The 17,621-nt window shown below is 46.3% G+C and overlaps 2 protein-coding genes across 7 annotated transcripts in view; one reads left to right on the top strand and one right to left on the bottom strand.

Annotated features, from left to right (window-relative positions):
• Positions 1-2,306, bottom strand: part of FOXP1 (forkhead box P1) — a 624,629-nt gene extending 622,323 nt beyond the window's left edge. For 3 of the 6 annotated variants that reach the window (XM_018066793.1, XM_018066805.1, XM_018066804.1), the window contains exons 1-2: positions 2,195-2,306; positions 157-301 (exon numbers count right to left, since the gene is read on the bottom strand). The gene's annotated coding sequence lies outside the window, so the exon portion shown is untranslated. Of the gene's footprint in view, positions 1-156; positions 510-530; positions 548-761; positions 853-2,194 lie in introns of those variants that run through there. The other 3 variants (XM_018066796.1, XM_018066797.1, XM_018066795.1) reach the window with 3 other exon arrangements.
• LOC108638609 lies at positions 857-2,452 on the top strand. The gene is made up of 2 exons (XM_018066808.1): positions 857-1,399; positions 2,128-2,452. The coding sequence occupies exons 1-2, from the start codon at positions 960-962 to the stop codon at positions 2,423-2,425; spliced, it is 738 nt and encodes a 245-aa protein (XP_017922297.1). The 5' UTR covers positions 857-959; the 3' UTR covers positions 2,426-2,452.

The following is a 17,621-nucleotide window of genomic DNA, read 5'->3' as shown; positions in this document are numbered from 1 at the left end:
GAGGACAGGCGCATTCCTGGCTCCGGCGCCAGATCGCTGCGCTCGCGCCGCCCATGCTGAGGCTTTGGGCACAGAAAACCCCCGGGCGCAACCCAAAGCTCTAGGGTGTCCCTAGACCCTGCGCACCCGCCCGCGGCCGTAGCCGCCTCGACTTACCCGCGGAGACCGGGGAGGGAGTGGGAGCGCCGCCTTCACGCCCGCGGAGGAGGCGCCGGCAGCACCATGGTCCCCGGCGCCGCTGCCGCTGCCCCTGGCCCGCTTGCTCGCCACACGCTCTCTTCCTCTTGCAAACTTTCGGGTTCTGCGGTCAACAAGAAACCGGGGTGACCGTCAGCAAGTCTTCTCGGTGCAGGTTGGGGGAAATGGAGTGGGGCGGGATAGATGAGTGAGCTGGGGGGCCAAGGCTGAGAGGGCGTCGGGCCCAAAGGACCCACAAGCGCGCGTGGAGGGAAGAGAGAATGTGGCTCAGGGATTCCCTGCAAGGATCCCGAGACAGGGAATCGGACGGAGCCAAAGTCTCAGCACCTTACCCGGGATCTTACAAAGTTGCAACAACAAAAAAGGAGGGGGGAGGAAAGGGGGAGGGGTGGGATCGGGATAAGATCGCAGTCGCAAGGTTTGGAGTTACAACTGTTTATTTAGTCCTCATTCTAACAGGGGGCGGGAGCTGCGCGGCAATGGGGGGCGATTGCGGGGCGGGGGGGTGTTGCAGGCAGAGATTTCTTAGCAAACACTTGTGGGGGGGGGGGAGGGCATGAGACTTTGTTTCTGGGCGCGAAGCTCCCTTGCGCCCGCGTGTGTCACCGCCAGTCTCCAGGGACCAAGGTGGAGCTCACAACAGGTGGGGAGGGGGACTAGCCTAGGGCCAAAAAGGAGAAGGAATCAAAGTTTCCGAGCGCAGCAGCGTCTGGGAAGGAGGGGGGGCAGAAGGCGGGGGCGAGGGGAGGCGGAGGCAGTGAATGACCGCGACCCTGCAGCAACTGGCAAACCCCTCGGCTCCCGGCGCCGCCACCTCGGTCCCCACCCGAGGCGCACGGCCGCCCGGCTCGCGGGCTGGCTCAGCTGAATCCTCTCTGCGGGGCACGAATGGAGCGCCGGGAGCTCGGGAAGAAGGCGGCGCGCAGACGAGGAACAGAGAGCCATCGGCTGCCGGGACAGCGCCAAAGGGACGCGGCGACTCGCGCACGTCTCAGGACATATCGAGGCTTGGGAAATCCCCTCCACCCCCGTTCTTAAGAGGGGAGTACACCCAGAAAGTGCATGTGATGGCGTGGAGAGGAATCCGCGCGCGGCGACGACCCGCAGCGCACCCTGCTCCCACTCTCACTCGCGGAGCTGGCCACGGCAGTCGCGGATCCCTGGCAGGGAGGCTGAGTTCGCTGGGCCGAGCGCGTGAGGGGTACGTGTCTAGCTGAGGGTGTGCGGGTATGTGTTTGAGTTTTCTGGGCTCTGGGGTGCGATAGAGGAGTGTCCCCGCCATCGAGGTCGGGACGCGGCGTGCGTAGCACTAGAGACGTCCCCAGCCGCGGGGCCTAGGGCGCGGACATCCCCAGTCATTCTGCTGAGGCCCACGGAGCAGCCCCTGGGCACAGAGGGGACAAACACTAGCAGTTGAGCGAAGGGAAAAAGTTTGCTCCAAGTCCAAACTTTGGGCTCGAGAAGCACCCAGCAGCGCGCCCCCCTCCCGCCGTGGACCTGACCCCGGGCCCTGCGCCCTCCCGGCAGCTATTCGGAAGGCACCCCAACAACGGACACTGAAAGTTACACCAGGCCGCCTGGGCTTATCGATTTCTCTCCCCACGGCGAGTGCAGAACAACGCGTGAAGGGGCCAAGGGGAAGGCGAGATTGCCTCCTCGCCGCTGCCTTCGCCGCCCCACCCCCCATTTGACTTATGGAAATACACCCAAGAGAGCAGTGCCCCTGGAAACCCCTCGACCCCCAGGCGACTCGCAGCCCCCACCCACCCCAGAGCCTGGCCCTGACCCTGGGAAGAGAGAAGCTGCCTCTGGGGAGGGCTGGGGGAGATGCACGTGGAGCCGTGGAGCCGGGAGATGGAAAGTAGATTTTTTTTTCTTTTCTTTCTTTCTTTTTTTTTTTTTTTTGGTTGTTGTTTTTGTTGTTTAAAGTGGTCGGAAACAAGGCAGGAGGCGGCTTGGGAAAAAGTGGAGCAGAAATGGAAAAATACAAACTCACCCGCTGCAAATGGTCTCTCGGTGCAAACTAAGGTGTTTTCGGGCCTTTCCCCGAGCGCGCCCACTCCCGCCCGCGCGCGCACCCCCGCAAACACACTCACTTGGTCACACACGCGCGCGCGCGCACACATATACACACACACACACACACACACACACACACACACGCACGCACTCCCGGGCGAGGGCCGGGCCGCGCGAGTACAGCATGAAACCGCCACACAATAAATAACAATAGATTCCTCCGCTCCGGACTAGCTTCCCGGAGCCCAGCTAGCGCCAGTGGTGGCGGCGGCCGCAGAGGCGCGGACGGCGTCGGGCCGGGGCTTTCCTCAGCCTGCTCCCACCCCTGACATCCAGCCTGGGCCCCTTCTCCATCTCACGCGCCCACAAACCACCCCCGGGCCTGAGCCTGCTCACCCTCCTTCCCCAAGCCACTTAGGTGCTGGTGCCCGCCCCCACCCCCGGAACAAATAAATAAATAAGGCGCGCGCGAGGCCAACACGTCGCGGAGGGAGATGTTGTTATTTTTTGCTGTTGTGCGTCCCTGACGTCACATCCACCTGCTGGGTAAACAACAAGGCTTGCAGCAAAAAAAAAAAAAAAAAAAATCGCAGTTGCCAAAGCAGGGCTGGGGGAGGTGGGAATTGGGGGCAAGGGGAACAGAGAGGTAGGAGTGAGGGGCGTCCAGGCTGGATGGGGGAGAGGGAGGCAGAGCCTGCAGACCCGAGAGAGGAGGGCCACGCCAGAGCAGTCCCTGGCAAAAGAGGAATCAGGCAAGAAAGACCTGGAAAACAAGGGGCATGGGGGAGGGGGATTCCTCAGAAGAGGGGAAAGGGGGGCCCATTCAGACCCTGGGGAAAAAAGCAAGAGGGAGAGTGTTAGCAACTAGGGACGAAGATCGTAAGGCGACGGCTATTTGCTTGGTTTCTGAGCTAAAAATACAGAAGGAAGAGGAGAGGATAGACAGGGATGTGAGTTTCCTCCAGTTAAAAGTGAAAGTGTTTTGCCATCAGTGACAGTTGAAGGAGGGGGAGGGGGTGGTGTTTTCAACCCCCTTTCTCCTTCTCTCCCGTCCTCCCTCGGTCTCTCCTCTTTCTTTCTGTACTTTGTCCAATGAAAGAAGGCGAGTTCGGAAGGTGAAAGTTCAGCAGGAGGACAAACCCCTGTTTGCAAGAAAGAGAAACCAGCCAGCGAGGGGTTTTTCCCCCTGTATTTCTGAAGCAGGAGAGTGTAATGTGGGACGCTTCCCCGTCCTTCCTTCTCAGAGTCACTGCAGGAATGTGTAGTTAGATCCACTTCAGGGGAAAGTGGCTGCGTTGGGAGCTCTGTTCTTGCCACGGTTTCTCTTAGGAAAACGCCCAGGGGGCTAGAATGTCAATCAGTTGTTTAACACAAATTACCTTCTCTCCCAGAGATCAGTCACAGGTAAAAAGCTTTGTCCAATTCTTTGAAAAGGTGAGACTTTTTTTCTTTTTGTTGCTTTGAAGTTTGGTGGAATTTAGAAATTTGAAGGAGTAAATTAGGAGCCTGGATTAAATATTTTGAAATATACATGTACAAAACAAAAGACACAAGCATTTCTTTCACTATCATCAATACAAATAGAGAAGGAAGATGACTTTCTGTTTCCACACTGTGACTTGGAAAGATACATGGCTCTATGGTTTGTTATTGTTTTTAACAGAAATAATTTTTTCAGACTCTTAACCTCAGATGCCGCTAACATACCAGCATTTCCAGCTACCGGCTGGGTGGTATAGCAGGGTAACTATGAGACTATATTGACAGCCAGTCCTGTGGATTCCTACAAAGTACTTGGGAGGTGAGGAGACAATGGGGGAAGGGGGGAAGACCTGGTGGGGAGCTTAAGTATTATCTCTCTGGTCTTTAGCCTGGCTGACGCAGTTGTAGATAACCAATATTCTGAAAAAGAGTTATTATCAATTTTTTGGATACTGTCTGTATACAAATATTTTAAAACATTCATTTACTGAAGAATTCTAAATCTCAATTTCAACAATAGCATAAGACTACCATTTTAAAATTGTATCTGTTTTGCAAGTAAAAAAAAAATCATTCACTCATGCTACAGAATAAAGCCAGAGACAGGGAGACCACGCTAAGGTAATTACAACACAGTAGAATTCTTGTTGAATGCATGCTGTGTAAGACGCTAGGCTATCCAGGCAAAACCATCCATCAGATCTTTAGACTAGAATCGAGATAAAGAAAATGTGTTTCAGTTCCTGCAGCACTTCCTAGCTTCCTAGAGGCTAGAGTTGTGTTCTTTGATTCAAGACATTAAGACATGACACACCTACTATGTTCTAGACCATATAGTAGGCACTGAGGGATGCAAAAATAAATAAAATTTCTGCCCTTGAGGAGCTCATAGTCTACATCTGTCAGTGATAACATCTAATATTTATTGAATCCTTACCATGTACTAGACAATTATATAAAAGCTTTGTCTTCTCAGTTAACACTATGAACAACCCTTTACCACCCATTACCATCACTGGAAATTCCATATGCTGAATTTACATGGAAGTAAATGGAAATCTACAAAGTAGCCAGTCTATGGAGGGTTGTTGGCTGGGGGTGTGATGATGTTTTTCATTTCTACAGTGTTTATTCTGGATATAACATGTTATGGTATATGTTGGGTTGCAAAATTATAACTCAGGGGAATAGCAATTTATTTCAATGTGACAAATTTATTCATCATCTCTAAGGAACAATTCATGCTCTGATCTTGTTTTCAGATCAAATAGTGAGTTTTGTGTGTGTTTTTTTTAAAATTATTAGCATTGCCATACTAAAGGAGATCTTTAGGTTGCCACTGATCTTATTCTGCATTTTAACTTTCTTACATTCACCTGAAAGTGGGGGCCAAAATCAGACTGGCAACAAGTTTTGCAGACAAAAGGAAATCCTGGCTGTAAATCCCATGATATATTGTACCCAATTTTGTAATAATACTGTCTAATGTGCTGCCGTATTAAAGACTTCCATGCCCATTTGGCTTACATTAGAGGGAAACTTAACTGCAGTTTAACATATAGTTCATTTTCAACACTGTCACGTTACATTCATAAGGAGCACATTTTAATTTCTTTATCAGTAATCAACTAGAAGTTTCTTTTTGTTAAATTAAAGCAAGAAGGGTTTTTAAATAAAGGGCATGGGGGTAGGACGCCACCTTTTGGTGGTAAAACAAATAGAAATTCCTTTTTAAAACAGATGTTCCTGACATAATTTCATTTTTAATTATACTAAGGCAAAGGTGCTTGTTCCCATTTTGTTATAGTTTAAGTAATAGGAAAAAATTGTAAATTCCAAATCAGCAAACTATAGTTAATTGTGGCCAAAATTTCCCCAACGGTCTCAGAACATTTGAGTGCCTTGCCACATACTGGTAATTATATGTGACACCAACTTTGTTCTGCAAATACTGTGTCAATGAATACATGCACATTTTTAGGGAACAGAAACTTGTGTGGACATCAACCAGTTAATGAGATACCTGAATCTCTTTTAAGTTTAGAAAATAACTAATACTGTACTCACTGAAGTACCATTATTATAAATATACTATTTTTCTGTAAAGTAACCAACTTTTATTTTTCCATTACTACATTAAATGGGGAATCATATTTCCCAGTCTCCATAAATTAAAAACAATCACAGTTAAAACAAAGTTGCTGATTTTTCTTTGTTAGAAAGAAAGAGAGGTCAAAAAACTAAAATTAACAAAAATTTTAAACAGAAAAGTGACAAGTCCCGGGAAAATGTTAATGCATGTCAACAGAGAATAGTTTTCTTTTTGTTGCTGTTGATGTTGTTTGAACAACCAGAAAGAAATGAAAGCGATTGCCAAGAATATGTGATTCAATGTTATCTCATGCCATCCCAGTGATAAGACTCCTACACTCTGAGAAATAGGCATAACCAAGTATGTATATCAAATTACAGATTAGGAAGCTGGAACCCAGGGAGGTTAAATTGCCCTCCAAGGCCAAATAATTGGTGAGTGGCTAAACAAGGATTAGAATCCAGGTGTCCTGGCTCCTTTTGTATTCCCATCTCATACTCTTCACTTTACCAAAGAGATGCGCCACCCCTCCTCAGAAATCGTTTAACCTTCTCCCAAATAGGCAACCCATACAGCCATTTATAAGTAGGACAGCAACTGAGAGCCAAAGCCAAGATCCCCCGCTTACCTCCTCCCTCTCCCCCACCCCAGGTGTGGCAGACATCCAGGCACCAGTAAACACAGCGAGAAAGGAGGGAAGGAGAGAAAGGGAGGGGAGGAGAGAAAGGGGGGAAAGGGAAGGGTTAGTAAGCGTGTTCCGAATCCTAACTGAAGCCTCCTACTCCTGTGATTCCTTCCAAGAAGAGAAAAATGGCTGATGAAAATCACATGTTTCACAGTAAGTGGCAAAAGAAGTGTGTTCTCTGGGTTGTGATGTGGCTCTCTGTCCATACCAAAAACCAACAGAGGATCTCTGTTTTTAAAGTATGGTTTTTAAAGTATGGGAAGTATTTGGAACCAAAACAAAGTTTAAAAATAAAGTACGGTTGGCACTCTGTACCCATTGGTTCTGTATCCACCTATTCAACCCACGGTTTCGTGGATGCTGCCGGTTGAATCTGTGAATGCAGAACCAGCCCCTGTGGAGGATATACTGTACGGGACTTGAGCCTCCACCTACTTGGGTGTCTGAGCAAGGTCCTGGAACCAGTCTCCTCAGATACTGAGGGACCCCTTTATACAACACCATCAGGCATTCTGAAACAAACCACATCTGATAACTGAATGGCTTGAAAAGCTAGTCAAGCAATGGTAAAAGATCCCAGCTTTCAAAGAGGCTTCCCCAATGCCAAAACTTGTTAAGAGGCTCAGCATTCAAACTAGAGACAATAGTGCATTTTCTGAGGTTTTAATCACAGAGAGGGGCTTTAGTTACAGAGATTGCATTTCCTGTTTTCTTTTAAGGGTAGAGTTCAATAAATGTAATCATGGCCTGTAAATATTTTTATGTTTTGTTTTGTTTTTGTTTTTTAAATTGGTGCTTGTGAAAGAAGTTGTTGATATGCACAATGAAGTATTTGGCCAAGTACCTCCACTCCAAAAAGCTGTATGATCCCTTAAGCCGTGAACATTCAGAGTGCAACATGTTGATAAATGGAGATTCTTAAAGGGAGTATGAGCAGCTTTATCCTACCTGCCACAGGTATAAGAACAATCTACAGCCTTGCTATGCAAAATGAGATGTGCTGGCCTGCAGCATGGGCACTGCACCTGACAATGTGTTGAAAAGGCAGAATTAGGGACTTCCCTGGTGGTCCAGTGGCTAAGACTCCATACTCCCAATACAGGGGGCCCAGGTTCAATCCCTGATCAGGGAACTACATCCCACATGTCACAACTGAAGATCCCCATGCTGCAACTAAGACCTGGTGCAGCCAAATAAGTACATAAATGTTTTTGTTTTTAAGAAGGCAGAATCACAGCCCAGTGCCTAGACCTACTGAACCAACATCTGCATGTTAACAAAGCTGGCCAGGTACAACTCACACTAAAGTTTGAGAAACACAAATCTGCACTGCACATGGCCTCTTACAAAACAGGCACCATCTCAACAACTTTAACACCTTCAGCTACTTGACCGATAGTTCTGTAAGCTGTCCGCCATACCTGGTTCTCCAACCTAGCATCTTTTGTAAACTTTGTTGGGTTCTTGTGTTTCAACCACTTGCAAAGTTAAGCCAGTAAATCACCTATGTAAACCATGATTAATTCCTCTGACATAAATAGCAGGATGACTGCTCTCTTCTGTTACCCCAAAGAGACTGCTAATTGCCCTCCAACTGTTTACCTTTGTATTGTTTTATGAGTGCTCACAGAAAGATGGAAGATGTTCCCTACCAGGCCAGAAACAAATGCCAGACAGGTTTTGGGAAGGCCGAACACATGCTATGACTACACCTTGTTAGTAGAAGGGCTTTGCTTTCTTGGTTTTGTTTTCTTTTTTATGGAAAGGATGACGCCTCCATAATTACAGGTGTTGCAGTTCAAAACCCAGAATATTTTCCAAAGCACTGAGGGGGCCACACCTCCAGTGGCCCATGAGCCATCCTGGTTGGATTCTCTTTCCACTTCTCTACAATTTTTAAAGATGCGTGCAAGCACCACGAGATTTACATTAAGTATAATGAGAGGAGGGGGGACCCCATGCAAGTATGTTTACTTCTGAATTAACATGAAGGAATCATAGGCAAATCTCACAGCTGATAGCTAATTTGTATCTGTGAAGTCCTCAGACTGTAGTCACCTCTGATTCCTAACAATAGGTTACTTTTGTAAACCTCCCCCCACCAAAAAAAAAAAAAATTAAAACTGTTGTTTCTATACTATCCTAAGGCAGTATAATTATGTCTCTGAGTAATTGTGTACCTGAATTCAAAATAAGATTTCACACGTAAAGCAAAATTCTGATTATAATCTCTGAGAAGTGTCTTGGCTTATATTTAGAATCCACAAGTACCAGCTCAGGGTTACAAAAGGCATTGTTCTGTAAGACTAGAGACAAACTCTATTTGTATGAGAAGGGAAATTAGGTAGGTCTACCCACCTTCAGGAACCAGGGAGGCTGTGTGCTCAGTCGTGTCCGACTCTGCGGCCCCATGGACTGTAGCCTGCCAGGCTCCTCTGCCCAAGGGGATTCTCCAAGATAAGAATACTGAAGTGGGTTGCCATGCCCTCTTCCAGGGGATCTTCCCAACCCAGGGATTGAATCCAGGTCTCCCGCATTGCAGGTGGATTCTTTACCATCTAAGCCACCAGGGAAGCCAGTGAATACTGGAATGGGGGGGCCTATCCCTTCTCCAGGGGATTCTCCCAACCCAGGAATCAAACCAGGGTCTTGAGTTGCAAATTACAGAATTTTTAAGAAATATTAAACATGGGGATATGCTGACCTTTCTGTTACGTTAAACTTGAGATTTGTTCTTTTTTTTAGTAGTATCTATAAAATAGTTATCAACTGAAGTTTCCTTTCTCCCCTCAGTATGTTCATGAGCCACTGTTGACATTAAAAAGCCTTACAAAGATAAAAATCTGGTATCCCCAAGTTTAATATGAATCCTGTGGTAATGAATTAGAATTGAAGGTATTCATATGGACAGCTAAATATACATATATATAAATATGTACATATAGTAATATAAAACATAAACACATATATTTACAGATAAATAAATACAGAAATAAATCTATATATGTGAAGGCCTGAAGTGCAAGTGTTAGTCACTCAGTTGTGTCTGACTCTTGGCACCCCATGGACTGTAGCCCACCAGGCTTTGCTATCCTTGGACTTCTCCAGGCAAGAATACTGGAGTAGATAGCCATTCCCTTCTACAGGGGATCCTCCTGACCCAGGGATCAAATGCAGGTATCTTGCACTGCAGGCTAATTATTTACCATCTAAGCCAGGTGGCCCAGTTACTATGCATACATTTATTTCCTGCTACTGCTGCTGCTAAGTCGCTTCAGTCATGTCCGACTCTGTGCGACCCCATAGACGGCAGCCCACCAGGCTCCTCCATCCCTGGGATTCTCCAGGCAAGAACACTGGAGTGGGTTGCCATGTCCTTCTCCAATGCATGAAAGTGAAGAGTGAAAGTGAAGTCACTCAGTCGTGTCCAATTCTTAGCGACCCTATGGACTGCAGCCTATCAGGCTCCTCGACCCATGGGATTTTCTAGGCAAGAGTACTGGAGTGGGTCGCCATTGCCTTCTCCGATTTTTTTCTTAGCTGTATCCATTGACAAAAGGCAAGAAGTAGTGATATCCCAATAGCAACAAGCACACCCAGTACTCAGATCTTGGTTTTTAAATACCTTCCTTCAATAAAACGTCTTTCCCTGATAGCTCAGTTGGTAAAGAATCTGCCTGCAATGTAGAAAACCCCGGTTCAATTGCTGGGTCGAAAAGATCTGCTGGAGGGGGGATAGGCTACCCACTCCAGTATTCTTGGGCTTCCCTTGTGTTCAGCTGGTAAAGAATCCACCCGCAATGCAGGAGACCTGGGTTCAATTGCTGGGTTGGGAAGATCCCCTGGAGAAGCGAAAGGCTACCCACTCCAGTATCCTGGCCTGGAGAAGTCCATGGACTGTATTGTCCATGGGGCCACAGAGTCGGACATGACTGAGCGACTTTCACTTTCACTCCAATAAAACCAATCAGAACTCCCTGGAGAACTAGTCAATTCTGGTGATGGAGCAGAGAAAATACAAGATAAGCCTGGAACACCATGTAGTACCAGAAATTGCTATAAGACGCACTGAAACAAAAAACGATGGCATGGAGTGGAGAGACACTGAAAAGCCATAGCGGCCAATCCTGAAGAGCTCCCCAATACCCAAAATTGAGACACTGTGAGCAAGAAAAGAAATGACAATAGATCATAGCCCAAGGGATGAAATAAATATGCACGAATCCATACCGACAGACGAGGGTGCATGCTAAGTCACTTCAGTCGCGTCCAACTCTTTGCAGCCCTGTGGACTGTCACCCACCAGATTCCTCTGTCCATGGGATTCTCCAGGTGAGAATACTGAAGTGGGTTGCCGTGCCCTCCTCCAGGGGATCTTCCCAACCTAGAGATCAAATCCAGGTCTCTTATGTCTCCTGCCTTGGCAGGCAGGTTCTGCACCACTAGTGCCACCTGGGAAGCCCATACTGACAGACATACACACAAAATTACACACATATATGGAGAAGGTGATGGCACTCCACTCTAGTGCTCCTGCCTGGAAAATCCCATGGATGGAGGAGCCTGGTGGGCTGCAGTCCATGGGGTCGCTAAGAGTCGGACACTACTGAGCGACTTCACTTTGACTTTTCACTTTCACACATTGGAGAAGGAAATGGCAACCCACTCCAGTATTCTTGCCTAGAGAATCTCAGGGAATGGGGAGCCTGGTGGGCTGCCATCTATGGGGTCGCACAGAGTCGGACACGACTGAAGCGACTTAGCAACGCACATATATGCATGTAGATGTAAATATGTGTGTATAATATCTACACACATAAATAAATGGGAAAGTGATAACTCTTCCTTCCAGAAGATTGGTGGGGCCCAGCAATTGATGTCTTATGTTTTAAGAGGTGATGCTAGTACCATGACCTAGAGAACTCTACCAGACAAATTACTGAAGTTGGTTGAGTATAATTAGGGAAGTGTGAGGACTGTGGTAATTTGACCACCCGTAACTTCCCTGGTGGCTCAGATGGTAAAGCGTCTGTCTACAATGCAGGAGACCTGGGTTCAATCCCTGAGTTAGGAAGATCCCCTGGAGAAGGAAATGGCAATCCACTCCAGGACTATTGCCTGGAAAATCTCATGGACAGAGGAGCCTGGTAGGCTACAGTCCATGGGGTCGCAAAGAGTTGGACACGCCTGAGCGACTCCGCTTTGTCTCAACTGAAAGGGACAGAGGCTGACTGCTGTCTCCTTAAAAGCAAGCTCAGGTCAGAAAGCGCTTCTGCATTTTTGAGAGTCAAAGAAATCCAGATCTTTCCCCAAACAGTCCCCGGTTGTAAAGTCTTAGGTAGGCCAATCAAAGCATAGCTTCAGGGGTCATCAAGGCCACAGGCCACTCCCATACAATTCCCACTGTTGGGAAAACGCAGCCCCATGTCAGTTCAGAATGACAGGGCTCGTCCCTTAAGTGAGCAAAGTGGAAACAGACAGAGGAGAAGGGGGACCCGGAGAGTACTTTTCCTTACTCTTAAATTTCTTCCCAAGTATTAACTAGTCACTTCAAACATTTTGGTTAGGAAAGTTGGTTTGCAATCTGAATGATTCCTCCATGTGTCAGCAGAAGTCACATTTTCAAAATACCAAACCATCAAATGTAATTATTTGGAAGGTACTCTATTTAGGAGTCTTTGTTACTCTCCAGAAAAGTGAGTGAGTTGAAAATTTTTACTAGGATATTTTGTTCAAGGAGTCTAGTGCCAGGGCAACCTCCTGTATTACTATTATTATTATTACTCTCCTCCATTTTATCACTTTCCCTCTGCTGTCATGAAGAAAGCCATGGCAGAAAGTCCAACTGATCTTTGTCTTGTCTCTTGTGCATCTACCGTCTTCTACTCTTTCTGCTCCCACCAAGCCAGAGCCACATATGTTAGAGCCTCTTCCCTCATGGAAGATGCCATCTCCCTCATGAAGACATGCAAGAGATAAAAACAAAGTGGTGAGATAAATACCTTAAAAGCAGCTTGAAAAGTAGAGGACTGAGCAGGGAGCATCTGGAAGGACAATGGAAAAAAAGAGTGGGTTGCCCATGTATCTCACTAAGTAGGTAAGACTTCTTTCTGTGGAGCTGGGAGGGTGGATTTGCCTTACAGGTGAACATTCAGCAGTGGCAAAGGTATGGAATCTGCAACACCCACGACAGTGGTTCTCAAACTGCTTAGCATGGGAATCATCTGCAGATGAGAAAAGAAAAATATGGAGGCCAACTCCCAACAGAGGGATTGGGATTTCACTCATCTGGAGTATGATCTGGGAGTGAGGAGTTTTAAAAGCTTCCCAGTGAGTCTAATCTGCAGCAGTGTTTGGGAATTCCTGACCTGGGCTTCCCTGACAGCTCACGTGGTAAAGAATCCACCTGCAATGCAGATGTGGGTTCAATCCCTGGGTCTGGAAGATCTCCTGGAGAAGGAAATGGCAACCCACTCCAGTATTCTTGCCTGGGAAATCTCATGGGCACAGGGTAACAAAGAGCCAAACGCAACTGAGCACAGTCACACACATACCCTGGGAGTGAGTCTCAGAGGACAGGAGTCACAGACAGCCCTGCTGGCCTAAGAGATGTGAGGACCACCATCACCCAGTACACTCTGAACTTTCACTGTGGCCAGTATCCTACATAAAGGAAATCAATTGATTAAACTAACTCCCCAAAAAAGAGCTACAATACTATGGTCTTCAGACCTTGTGCATCAGAATCGGTGTGGTTGATACAAGGATTAAGGGTGTGGGCGGGAGATTAATACAAGGATCCTCAGAGCCCACTTCAAACCAGCTAAAACAGTGTTGGTAAGAGACTGTGGAAACAGACCTTTTTAGAAGCTGACCACCTGGCTATGATATGCAGTGAGGTGTGGAATCCTTCCATGGGGATTTCCAATGGTAGTACCTATCATGAATTCTGTTTCCATGTTAAAGGGGAACCTTTAAAGAGGGCAACATATAAAACAAAGAAACAAATATGGACATCATAGCCTTATGAAAGATTCCTAGAAGTCATTGAGAGTAACTTCCTTGTTTTCCACAGGTGGTAACAGTCATAGAAAGATCCGCTGAGATGTCTCAGAGCTCAGGAGGCTAAGGTCTTGGTTCCTGGCAAAGTCCTGGGCCTGAGACACAGCTGGCTGGAAAATCCCAGTGCCATGCCCACCAGTGTGTCACTTTGGGGCAGGTTCGCAACCAACCCACCTATGCGACTCAGTGAGGTGGCAGTAGAATTGGCATGCATCTTACTGAGCTGCTGAGGACGGTCCCAGAGAACACACTCAGCTGGGCACAGAGCAAACGCTCAGCAAAGCATTTCAGAGGAGCAGAGCTCCCTTAGGTCCCGGAATCCCGACTCCCTGTGGGGGCTTCTCTAGTTTTCACGGAAAGAATTCTGGGTCTTGGAGCTCTGATGTGGAGGAACATTGGAAGTCTGGATGTTCTCAGAGTCTTTCAAAGCATGCCACTCATTCTGCCTGCCCCACCCACATCTGAAATCAGGGCTACCTTCAATGCACTAATTCTTGGTGCAAGAATACAATGGGGATTTTAAAAAGTCAGAACAAGAAAATAGCAATAGAAGAATCACCTTACCAGGTGAGGACATTCTCATAAAACTGAGTGGGGTTCCTTCAAATCAAGGTTTCACAACTTGGGCATGATTGACTTTGGGGGCCAGATAATTCTTTGCTGGGGATGGGGCAGGGAACATTGTATAATGTTTAGCGGCATTCCTGGCCTCTGCCTACTAGATGCCACTGGTACCCACATACTGCCCAGTCAACAGAGCCAAAAATGTTTCCAGACTTGGCCCAATGTCCACTGGGACGCAAAACTGCCCTCTGATGAAATATGCTACTCCAGGTAACATCAGAGCAGAGGTAGGACTCCCTCTGGATCACCAACGTGCCCTGCCACTGCCATTTAAATGACAACTTCCCCCAGAAGTAAAAGCAGAAATCAATCTCATTTCTATCGGTAACTGGGTAACCAAATCATTTTCCTTTCAAAATAGAGGGGCTCAAGATGAAGCTGTCTGTAACCTGAACAGAGCCCCAGGTGAGCTCCACAGCCTTGCTCAGCCACCACTAACCTCTTTATTTTTTTTTTTAATTTTATTTATTTTTTTATTTTTTAAATTTTAAAATCTTTAATTCTTACATGCGTTCCCAAACATGAACCCCCCTCCCACCTCCCTCCCCATAACATCTCTCTGGGTCATCCCCATGCACCAGCTCCAAGCATGCTGTATCCTGCATCAGACATAGACTGGCGATTCAACTCTTACATGATAGTATACATGTTAGAATGTCATTCTCCCAAATCATCCCACCCTCTCCCTCCCTCTGAGTCCAAAAGTCCATTATACACATCTGTGTCTCTTTCCCTGTCTTGCATACAGGGTCGTCATTGCCATCTTCCTAAATTCCATATATATGTGTTAGTATACTGTATTGGTGTTTTTCTTTCTGGCTTACTTCACTCTGTATAATCGGCTCCAGTTTCATCCATATCAGTTCAGTCGCTCAGTTGTGTCTGACATTTTCTGACACCATGGACTGCAACACACCAGGTTTCCCTGTCCATCACCAGCTCCCAGAACTTGCTCAAACTCATGTCCATCAAATCAGTGATGCCATCCAACCATCACATTCTCTGTCATCCCCTTCTCCTCCTGCCTTCAATCTTTCCCAGCATCAGGGACTTTTCCAATGAGTCAGTTCTTCGCATCAGGTGGCCAAAGTATTGGAGCTTCAGCTTCAGTATCAGTCCTTAAAATGAGTATTCAGGACTGATCTCCTTTAGGGTGGACTCGTTGGATCTCCTTGCAGTCCAAGGGACTGTCAAGAGTGTTCTCCAACATCACAGTTCAAAGCATCAATTCTTCAGTGCTCAGCTTTCTTTATAGCCCAACTCTCACATCCATACATGACTACTGGAAAAACCGTAACTTTGACTACATGGACCTTTGTCAGCAAAGTAATGTCTGCTTTTTAATATGCTATCTAGGTTGGTCACAGTTTTTCTTCCAAGGAGCAAGCGTCTTAATTTCATGGCTGCATCACCATCTGCTGTGATTTAGGAGCCCAAGAAAATAAAGTCTCTCACTGTTTTCATTGTTTCCCCATCTATTTGCCATGAAGTGATGGGACTGGATGCCATGATCTTCATTTTTCGGATGTTGAGTTTTAAGCCAGCTTTTTCACTCTCCCCTTTTACTTTTATCAAGGGGTTCTTTAGTTCCTCTTTGCTTTCTGCCATAAGTGTGGTGTCCTCTGCATATCTGAGTTTATTGCTATTTCTCCCAGCAATCTTGATTCCAGTTTGTCCTTCATCCAGCTGACATTTCACATGATTTACTCTGCCTATAAGTTAAATAAGCAGGGTGAAATATACACCTTGATATACTCCTTTCCCAACTTGGAACCAGTCTGTTGTTCCATGTCCGGTTCTCACTGTTGCTTCTTGACCTGTATAGAGACTTCTCAGGAGGCAGGTAAGGTGGTCTGGTATTCCCATAACTTGAAGAATTTTCCACAGTTTGTTGTGGTCCATACAAAGGCTTTAGTGTAGTCAATGAAGCAGAAGTAGATGTTTTTCTGGAACTCTCTTGCTTTTTCTATGATCCAGCGGATATTGGCAATTGATCTCTGGTTCCTCTGCCTTTTCTAAATCCAGTTTAGACATTTGGGAGTTCTTAGTTCATGTGCTGTTGAAGTCTAGCCTGCAGTATTTTGAGCATTACTCTGCTAGCATATGAAATGAGTGCAACTGTGCGGTAGTTTGAACATTCTTTGGCATTGCCTTTCCTTGGAATTGGAATGAAAACTGACCTTTTCCAGCCCTGTGGTTGGTCATTGCTGGGTTTTCCAAATTTGCTAGCATATTGAGTGCAGCACCTAACAGCATCATCTTTTAGGATTTGACATAGTTCAGCTGGAAGTCCATCACCTCCACTAGCTTTGTTCGTAGTGATGCTTCCTAAGGCCCACTTGACTTCGCACTCCAGGATGTCGAGCTCTAGGTGAGTGCTCACACCATTGTGGTTGTCTGGGTCATGAAGATCTATTTTGTAAAATTCTTCTGTGTATTCTTGTCACTTCTTAATATCTTCTGCTTCTGTTAGGTCCATACTGTTTCTGTTCTTTACTGTGCCCATCTTTGCATAAAATGTTCCCTTGGTATCTCTAATTTTCTTGAAGAGATCTATTCTCTTCAATAGAACCATTCGATTGTTTTCTATTCTATTCTATCGTTAAACATTCTATTGTTTTCCTCTAATTCTTTGCATTGATCACTGAGGAAGGCTTTCTTATCTCTCCTTGCTATTCTTTGGAACTCTGCATTCAGATGCTTATATCTTTCCTTTTCTCCTTTTCCTTTCACTTCTCTTCTTTTCTCAGCTGCTTGTAAGGCCTCCTCAGAAAACCATTTTGCCTTTTTGCATTTCTTTTTCTTGGGGATGGTTTTGATCACTGCCTTCTGTACAATGTTATGAACCTCCATCCATAATTCTTCAGGGACTCTATCATATCTAATCCCTTAATCTATTTGTCACTTGCACTGTAAAATTGTAAAGGATTTGATTTAGGTCATACTTTAATGGTCTAGTGGTTTTCCCTACTTTCTTCAATTTAAGTTTGACTTTTGTAATAAGGAATTCATGATCTGAGCCACATTCAGCTCCAAGTATTGTTTTTGCTGTCTGTATAAACCTCTTTATTCAGTTCAGTTGCTCAGTTGCATCCAACCCTGCAACCCCAAGGACTGCAGCATGCAGGGCTTCCCTGTCCTTCACCAACTCCCAGAGCTTGCTGAAACTCACGTCCATCGAGTCCGTGATGCCATCCAGCCAACTCATCCTCTGTCGTCCCCTTCTCCTCCTGCCCCCAATCTTTCCCAGCATCAGGGTCTTTTCTAATGGAATCAGTTCTTCATATCAGGTGGCCAAAGTATTGGAGCTTCAGCTTCAGCACCAGTCCTTCCAATGAAAATTCAGGACTGATCTCCTTTAGGATGGACGGGTTGGATCTCCTTGCAGTCTAAGGGACTCCAAGAGTCTTCTCCAACACCACAGTTCAAAAGCATCAATTCTTTGATGCTCAGCTTTCT

Source organism: Capra hircus, chromosome 22 (assembly GCF_001704415.2).
Source record: "Capra hircus breed San Clemente chromosome 22, ASM170441v1, whole genome shotgun sequence".
NCBI lineage: Eukaryota > Metazoa > Chordata > Mammalia > Artiodactyla > Bovidae > Capra > Capra hircus.
Note: the sequence above shows the minus strand (reverse complement) of the source record. Positions and strands in the feature narration are given on the sequence as shown.

What these genes read in the sequence shown, in the direction of transcription:
- LOC108638609 (XM_018066808.1), top strand. Translation starts at nt 960, where the DNA reads ATGACCGCGACCCTGCAGCAACTGGCAAACCCCTCGGCTCCCGGCGCC. An exon ending in CTGGGCCGAGCGCGTGAGGG is followed by an intron (nt 1,400 to 2,127) that starts GTACGTGTCTAG and finishes TGTTGTTTAAAG; the next exon opens with TGGTCGGAAACAAGGCAGGA.